This window comes from Rhagoletis pomonella, unplaced genomic scaffold (assembly GCF_013731165.1).
Source record: "Rhagoletis pomonella isolate Grant_MI unplaced genomic scaffold, Rhpom_1.0 Rhpom_scaffold_00004, whole genome shotgun sequence".
In the NCBI taxonomy this organism is placed as follows: domain Eukaryota; kingdom Metazoa; phylum Arthropoda; class Insecta; order Diptera; family Tephritidae; genus Rhagoletis; species Rhagoletis pomonella.
Window position 1 is genome coordinate 54305996 of NW_023458558.1, and position 9110 is coordinate 54315105.

Sequence of the window (9110 nt, forward strand, 5' to 3'; positions counted from 1 at the left end):
ATTCTTAGTTTTATCACTCCGAATTTTAAAGTGATGCGAAAAATATTTATCATACACATTTTTAAACAGACACAAATTTTAAACAACAAACCGCAAATCTTCTTACGCCATAATTTTAATTCAGAAGCTGACAATAGAGAAAAGACCGAATCTAGAAAAATCGATGACAAACCACCAAGCAAGGAAGCCACGTGCAGTGACCTGTCAGCATTCCAACAAGTTGCCTGCAGTCCCATCTGCTCAGTGAGAGCAAAAAACTAGATAGAGCAGCATGAGTTTTGCCCATCTGCATCCCCTCGATACCTCCTAGCCATTGCTGAGCGAAGTATTCACCCAGTTTCTGATGGTGGTTTCGATGGCCAAAGTGGGAAGTGCTTTGATTGGTTGCAGATCGAGGAATGCCTGGTCTAAGCCAGCAGTTCCCAAATGGACAGATGTGTGATTATCAAGTACTCCGGATTGACCTGGTGCCCAGTGTAAAGCAAGATCGTTATGTTTACCAACATAATTTAGTCGAGACTTGCATTGCAGAACTACTAGTTTGGAAGTACTTAGATAGAGGGTTGGCAAATGTCTTAAATGCAGCTAGGCTATCACTACAGGCACGCAAACTCCTTCCCCTCCACCTATTTTCAACCACATAATCCATGGCTTTGAGGATTCCAATTACCTCAGCTTGGAAGACCGTAGTTTATTCCCCAAGAAAAAAATGAAGCTTATCCCCATTAATTTCGAAATAGACCCCAGATCCTCACCCAGAGTCAATTTTGGACCCATCAGTGAAGATTCGAGTCAGCATTCAGCCTCAGGGATTCAACATTATATAATGTATATAAATGTAATGGTGTCGTACTATCCTGTAGCAAATACACAAGTGTTAAAATCTCTGCCGCCAGCAATTTCCGCCTCGCCCCACTCAGTTTTATACCAACATCCGTTTCTTTTCAGTGAAGCAGTGTGTCAAGAGCACTGTACTCCACTCAAAAAATTAAAGTTAAATAAACAGGCTTTCAAGCAACCAGTTTGGTTACTATCGAAACCAGATAAATTTTCGTGGACACCCATATTTTTTCACGTCAACGTAAACCTCCCTCGAGTCTCCCGTGAACCCTTGGAGGTCCACCTGGACCACTTTGGGAATCACTGTCTTAAAGTGATGCCACACACACACACACACACACACACACACACACGGGTTTTTCTTGGTACGACAGTGATTCTTGTTGATTTTATATTTAAAATAGCATCGCTGGCTTAGTATAAATTTTAGAGCTGGTCGGCTTAGACTTTAATCAATCGAATTATTCGCTAATGTTACGAGCTTGAAAATAATGAAAAAAATGGAAATTAAAAAAACGTTGGTTGGAGTTATATTAATAATTGTATTAAATATTGTCCAATTCGCTGTCGGTGATGGAATGGTGGAAGTTTTTGGTTGGAAGCAAATGGATTTTTATAACCGTGGCGAGCAACTTCTATATGGGAGTGGAGATAGAGATGGTGGACATAAGAGTCGCCCGCTTCGTAAGTAAATTAATTTCAAATTATCGATATACCTATGTACATATCGCACACCAAGATCTAAAGTGCGATCAACTAAAACAAAACACATTTTTTTGAAAACGTGAAAAACTGATTATCTTATCTCTGTGTACTGCACGAGTTTCCCGTCTTAATCAATGCTTTTCAAATGTACACAGAAGACATACGTTGTAGGGATCTTTCGTTGTAATCGTATATATATTGGGGTTTAAATTTTGATTTTTTAAGTTATTTCTCTTTTGTTTGACAAATGTATGTACATATATGTATTTTTGAGTTGCACCCCTTTTGGTGAATTTTTAGTAGAATTTCTTTTAATGAGTCAATGTAAATTTGTACTGAGTTAACACTAAGAAAACACCAGTACACAACACAAAAAAAACACATATTTATTTTTAGTAATATAGCATACTTGTATATATATGTAATATATGTATTAAAAAAATAAAAGTAATGACAGTCTTCTTATGTCCTCCTCCTTTATAGGTACACTTGTCGTCAGCTGGGTTAAGTGACATTTTGATTTTTTCTTTTGTTTATAATCTTTTTACAAAACTTTAACATATGGCATAACCAGCAACCACATAAATCCAAATTCCCAACTTCGTACAAAAATTATAAACATTAAAATTTTTTTTTTTAGCTGACGGTGCTTGGCATTTTTTTCCATGTAAAGTATGCTCGATATTTATTTTTGCCTAGCCCCGTCAGCAAAGAAATTTAAAAAAAGTCAACGCGATTTTCTAGAGTCTTGAAATTTGCACTCTGACCTAATAAAACTTAACGGGCAATAAAACTGCGTAAATTTTTCTAAAAATTCTGAATAAAAGGTTTGAAATTTTTGGGTGTAATTGTTAACAGTTGCTGAATTTTTATAACTTGTGATCGAACTTTGAAATGTGGATTTATTGGGTGGTGTTTAACCCCGGAAGTGCTACGCTCTTTTGACCCTGTTTGCGGGCTTGTTGGTCGAAACGACTAACACCAACTTTGAATTTAAATATGTAACAAACATGAAGCAGTTAAAAAGGAAAATACATTTTATGATTTTTAGTTCTTTGTAGTTTTTAAAACACATTAACAAAATATTAAACACACATTCTTTTCTCTGTTACATATAATAAACAAAAAGGTAAATGACTTGAAGCATGTCCTTTTATAAAAAAAAATTATAAACATTAAATAAATAAAAGAAAAATAGTCAAAACTGGTCAAAATATCACTTAATTGAATCAGCTGACCACAAGGGCACTTAAAACAAAATAGTATTACCAAATAACTCAATGTAAAAAAATATGTGCAAAAAATTAAGTGAACATCCAAAATCACATAATAGGTAATTTTAAATAAGTGTAATTTGTAAAACCCGCTGCAAAATTTGACAAGTTTTAATAATTTATTTGTTTGTTATTTAATTTTATATATTTTTTTTAATAAAAATATAGTTTATTTTTTAATAAAAGCCGTATATATCGAATTTTCTAACTTTGTGCAATATTTTACATATAAGTCTTCCTAAAAATGTAAAGTATTTTAATTAGATTTCAATTTTAGTATAATAAAGTGCGAATTTGAAGTAGCTAGGATTTATAGTGGATTTTTGGCAATTTTTTGTTGAAGCTATTTCTCGTTTTCCTCTGTACCTACTTATGCAATGATCAAGTAACAATGTTAACACACACACACATACTAATATTTCCCTTACTTATTTGTAAGTTATTGATATGCAATCACTCGACGGCGGCGATTGGGATTAACCAAGGTTTTGTGCGGTCAAGAAGCACAAAATATTCATATTCAATATATGTACATACATTAGACTGCATCACCAAAAAAGTTGCAGTTAAGAGGTCCACCAAAATATTTTGAAAAAATATTAAAATTTACGTGTGCTGGACCGATTTGAAGATACCTCCAAAATTGGAGTTTTTTATAAATAAATAATAGTTTCTTAAAGAACTTTTTGAAAAAAATCCCCTCAGATGACAAACCAGATTAAGCTTAAAAGATCTGGATACAGATATTTAAAACTCTTTTCAACGGAATTGTAATAATGAGATTTTTGATGCTGTTTTCTTACTTTTTTCAAAGATTGATTTACGAAAAACTTGAATAACTGGACCAAAACAATTCTGATTTAGACTAATAGGATATGGTATGGTAAAGGTATTTTCCCACTATTTTTATTTTTGTCCAAAGGAAAGTCACTCGTATCCCAATTTTTTTTCAAATACCAAAACATCTTAATTCAACTTTGAATGACGTTCGTTTATCATAGCTGCCTCTTTCATCCTTTGAATGAGTTTATTTGCAAAGAAATAAAAAGCGTGGGAAAATACCTTTCCAATGATACCCCACAAGTCTAAATCGGAAGAGTTTAGGTTCAGTTATCGAAGTTTTTCTTATACCAATCTTAAAAAAAAAGGTAAAAAACTGCATCAAGAATCTCATTATTACGATTCCGTTCACAATTTTTTTAAATTTTCTAGAAATATTATTGTACAATTTTTTTAAGCTTAAACCGGTTTGTCATTTGAGGGGATTTAAAAAAAAAAGAACTTTAAGACACTATTTTCAACAATTTATATTGAGCTCGAGCCGTTTTAAATGAAAATTTTTATTGTGGAAAAGCAACAATAATTTGAAAAACGGCCTCGAGCTCAATATAAATTGTTGAATATAATTGTTATAAAGGCCAACAAAATAACAAAAACAAGAAACTATTTTTATTAATAAAAAACAACATTTTTGGAGGTATTTTCAAATTGGTCCAGCTCACGTAAATCTTAATATTTTTCCGAAATATTTTGGTGGACGTCTTAAAATATAATAGATTTTATAATTCCAATGGAAAAACAGTACCGATTTTTTTGTATGGGGAGTGATGCAGTCTAATGTACATATGTATATAAATATGTTTGTATGTATGAGATTTAAACTGTTTGGTTTAGCTATTGCGTGAACTAATGAGAGTGTGAGAAATAGGTATTTAAACTTTATTAAAAACAATACATTTTTTTTACAATATGAAAAGCTTTATGCATATGCAAACCTACATACATACTTGCTTGGTTGATGCCACGAATACATTTAGTCGCCTTGAACAATCGCAAAACGCTTATAATTTCTCTAGCGTTAAAAAAGGCAAAATGTTTTAATCGATTTTCCCGCCATTCTGGAAAAGCACCTTAATTTCGTTCAAACCATCAAAAACTAAAATATTTGACATACTTTTCAACTTTCCGAAAACCATCCCAGCAACTGCAATTGCCAGTTGCCATCTGCAATATTGTTTCGGCAACTAGCAAAGCAACTGAAGTTCGGTTGCCATCGACAATCGACCCATTGGACTTACATATATGGTTTTTGTCAGAATGTCGTGCTCCTATTATTTTTCTTATGACTGTACATACATTTGTACGCTAGTAGGTTAACCAAATGTCCCTCTCATCGATAAGGCGCAATGCGAGCTATGCGGGACCGACATAAGGGCCAGAGAGGGAAGTGATGCGTATTTTCCGGAATAAAAAGCGAGATGTCGAAATATGTAAGTTTGAAGAGCTTGAAATGTTGTCCGACAAGAAAATTTTACCAGGAAGTTAGGCGGCTTACGAAAGGTTTCAAGACCAGGGGAAATTCCTATAGGAACCGATATCCAGAAGGTGCTTAAATTAAGAAGGCAACACTTTTCCATCCTATTGAGCAGTGAAGATGAACCCGAGCTCTCAGTTGAAGACGATGGAATTGTTGCATCCGACCTTGAATATGTACGAATAGACATTTCTTGTGGATCTGACGGTCTACTAGCTGAGCTATTCAAACGCGGCGGTGATAAGTTGAGCCCTGGTACATCCACCACAGAATAGGTATTCACCGTATTCCACATACACCGACAGCACTAAAAGAAGTTGCCTTTATGCGAGATTTCGAACAGAGCGACTACATTTCGTGCTATTTCTTTAATCTGATGTTGGAGATGATAATAAAAGCCGCCGAACTTAACCGCTCATGCACAATTTTTCGCAAAAGCATATACATAATTGCTGGCGTAAGCCGACGACATCGACATTATCGGTGAAAACAATGCTACTAGAATGAGGACAAAACAAAGTATCTCCTTTCATCAGACAAACAGTCAGCGCATAGGTGCGTCGAAAAGTACAGGGTGCCCTAGGTCGTGTTACCGACTTCCGGGCTCGAATCTTCACATACGATAACGTATTACTCGTCACGTAAAAACACATTTTTCGGATTATGACAAACGTGAACGTACTCTTTATCCCATTCCACTAACAACTAACATATCACGTAATTTTCTTTCGTATGGTTTGCGATCCGTGAACGGATGCTACAATTCGAGCCCGGGGTTGGACCGGAATTCCATTCCGGAAATCCGTTTCGGAAAACGGTTCCGACAAAAGTTTCGGTCGAAACTGGATGTCGGTAATACGACGAAAAGGTAAAGCATCCTTGACTTGATAATTCGTATTTTTCATTTTCCAATAAAAACATCTTTGTCCATTTTAGAAGTTTAGGACGAGTTGTGGTTCAACGATTATATAGAAGTTAAAAAAGGCACTTCCCAGAAAAACTCACACCCCTATTGCGAGTGTCGACTAGTAGTAGATAAACGACTCTTATTCAAAAAGCGGCTGTGAATAGTTTTTTAACGATCATTTTTCTACAACTGTTTCTTTGTAGAAGGATAAGCGACTATTAACTATTCACACGCACTTATTGAACGAGAAAACGACTTTGAAAATGCCTCGGACAATCGATAATCGACTAACATTCGTTTATCTACCACAAGTCAATAGGGATGTCAAACAAAGGTTACGTACATATTTTTATCCGGAGAATCAGAATCTGTAGCAAAACCATGTATATAAATGGACTTCCCGTCAGTTTAACCCGCTTCCGGTTGAAAACGGAAGTCGGTAATACGGCCAAAAGATAGAGCATCCTCGACTTGGTAGTTCATAATTTAACGTTTTCCAATAAAAAAACATTTTCCTACATTTTAGAAGGTCTAGCACACCACACTTGTATTATTTTTCGAGGGTAAGAAACTGACTAAAAACTTCAAAGCCGTTTTTTTTAATTGTATTTTGTCAGTTATGACATTACTAAAATGAAGTAATATGTTCTTACAAATAAGACTCTATGAAGGTTACTTAAATTTTTGATGTTAGTATATCTAAGTCCACTATCATTTTCTAGTTAAAGTTTTAACCAATATTCTTTTACAGCTGGCACGATTGTCTTTCCTGATCGGCTGCGCAGCTTGGCTAATCTTGAACAGCGAGACAAACGTGCTGCCGATGAGCGAATAACTTCGCGCGATGAAGCGAATAAAGTTTTTGAGCCTCGTATCAACGATGTGCAGGCGAATGCTTCCTACATTCCATACAACAATGTACCGATGGGTGCAACCCATCATAAAGGTCGTTTGTTTGTGACAATGCCACGACGACGCATCGGCATACCGTCCACCCTTAATTACATTGATTTACAGAAGGACGGCACACAACATAGTCCCAAATTGCATGCATATCCCGATTTTGAAACGAACTATTTGAATGTGAGTCTGATATTTGTAACTGTATTACATATCGTCGTCACCTGAAAAGTAAAAAAGCCGTATCAAAGAACGATTTTTTTTTGTGCATAGAACAACATTTTTTTTTTGCATCATGATTCATCAATCAGAAAATGTTGAATTTTTGGTTTGTTACGGCCTTTGCATTTCAGCTGACGATATGTAAGTATATTTTTGCATACTAGTGCTATACACTGAATTCGTTTACCGTTAGCCGAACTTCGAACCAAATTCAAATCGCATCATTTCGGTATATCGCACATCGGTGGACGCTTGCCAGCGCCTATGGTTTATCGATACCGGCATGCTTGAATATCCCAGTGAGTTCGTTTATTTATTTTTTATATACTCGTAGTTTTTCTAATTTTCATAGGCAAATGCATTTACTATTTTTATGTCCTATAGATAATCGCATGCAGGTACAGAGGCCAGCAATTTGGGTGGTTGATTTGACGAATGATCGTGTTTTACACCGCTTCGAAATTCCCGCAAACGTCGTGGATACCGGACGGGGTCTTGCAAGCATTACGGTGGATGTTAATGAGCGTCGTTGCAATGATGCTTTCGCTTATATACCCGATTTAGTAAATCGACAGTTATTCGTTTTTAGGTAATAAGACTTGCAAAATGTACAACACACATATTGGCAATGCTATTAATTAAGAACTGCTATATTTTCAGCCTTAAAGATAACCGCATTTGGAGCTTTAGTCACAACTATTTCAATTTTGAGCCACTAGCTGGCGATCTGCAAATCGGTGGCCAAACCTTCCGTTGGGATGATGGCATCTTCTCCATCACACTTGGTCCATATGGCCCTGACGGTTATCGGCCCGTTTACTTCCATCCCATGGCCAGTAATACAGAATTCGTCGTCGATAGCAGTGTGCTACAGAATGAAGCGAATGCAGCGCGCAGCGATCACGGCAATGATTTCCGGCCATTGGGCAGACGCGGCGTCAACCGACAATCCACAATGCATCAATATGACCCGCGCACGGGCATTATTTTCTATGCGGAAATACAACGGAACGGTATTGGTTGCTGGAATACAAATAAATCATTTTCACCACAAAATCATGGCACAGTCGCAAAGGATGCGCAACGCATGATATACCCCAGTGACTTGACGGTGCGTTGAATATGTGTAGAGTTGAGTTGCGTGAGTTAAACGCTTTTTTTTAAATATTGTAATTTCGTTCGCAGATTGACGAAGATGGAAATATCTGGGTGATGACCAATTCTATGCCAATATTCATTTATTCTACGTTGGATACAAATGTAGTGAATTTCCGAGTGTGGAAGCAAAATGTTTTTGAAGCTGCAAGGAATACAATTTGTGCTCCTTAGGGGCCAGTAACAGCGAACTTTATTAACACATTCACGAAATTGTCGAGAAATATTTTATCTATGATGAAAATGCAAAATTTTCACTTCCGCTGCCAAAGTAGGTAAAATTTTGTGGTTGGGAAATTTCGAAAAAACTACCTTGTTGTGTAATAGAAAACTATAATAAGCATACATATTCGTTGTTTTAAAATTCTTGCAGACTATAACCATTGATACAAATAAATAGTAAGCCTGTTCCAGGTACGACACCTTATTACGTAGGGGTTATTAAAGATGAAAATAGCCTTTCCTGTAAATCCTGTCCTGCAAATCCTTGAACAGGCAAGCAAACACATTTTAGTTACTTTCCCATTATTACCAGCTGCGAATGTGTTAAATTAGATAGCTTGTTGATGACCGGATTTTTTTCCAACTTTCCAAAACCTATGTATACGAATATTTGTACTAAAGGACAAGTAAATATAAGTTTTGTTTAATATTTCTAGAATTGAGTATATTTTTTATTGCGATTCAAACAAAATAACATACACAAAATGTGTAAAAAAAGTTAAGTGGTTATGATAATTTTAAGAGATTACATGTACAAAAAAGAATTATCACGTTTTCCATATGCGATTAA

General features: G+C 35.6%; 1 protein-coding gene across 2 annotated transcripts; it reads left to right on the plus strand.

Moving 5' to 3' along the window:
- The first annotated feature begins 1252 nt into the window (after window positions 1–1252).
- LOC118737814 (L-dopachrome tautomerase yellow-f2-like) lies at window positions 1253–8978 on the plus strand. 2 transcript variants are annotated; one of them, XR_004992843.1, is made up of 7 exons: window positions 1254–1524; window positions 6792–7123; window positions 7356–7461; window positions 7547–7751; window positions 7823–8273; window positions 8348–8588; window positions 8691–8978. XR_004992843.1 is itself a non-coding variant. In XM_036468587.1 (6 exons), the coding sequence occupies exons 1-6, from the start codon at window positions 1332–1334 to the stop codon at window positions 8489–8491; spliced, it is 1431 nt and encodes a 476-aa protein (XP_036324480.1). In that variant the 5' UTR covers window positions 1253–1331; the 3' UTR covers window positions 8492–8978. The 2 variants fall into 2 exon arrangements, 1 of the variants encoding a protein (XP_036324480.1); XM_036468587.1 differs by having other exon boundaries at window positions 1253–1524; window positions 8348–8978.
- Window positions 8979–9110: the final 132 nt, after the last annotated feature.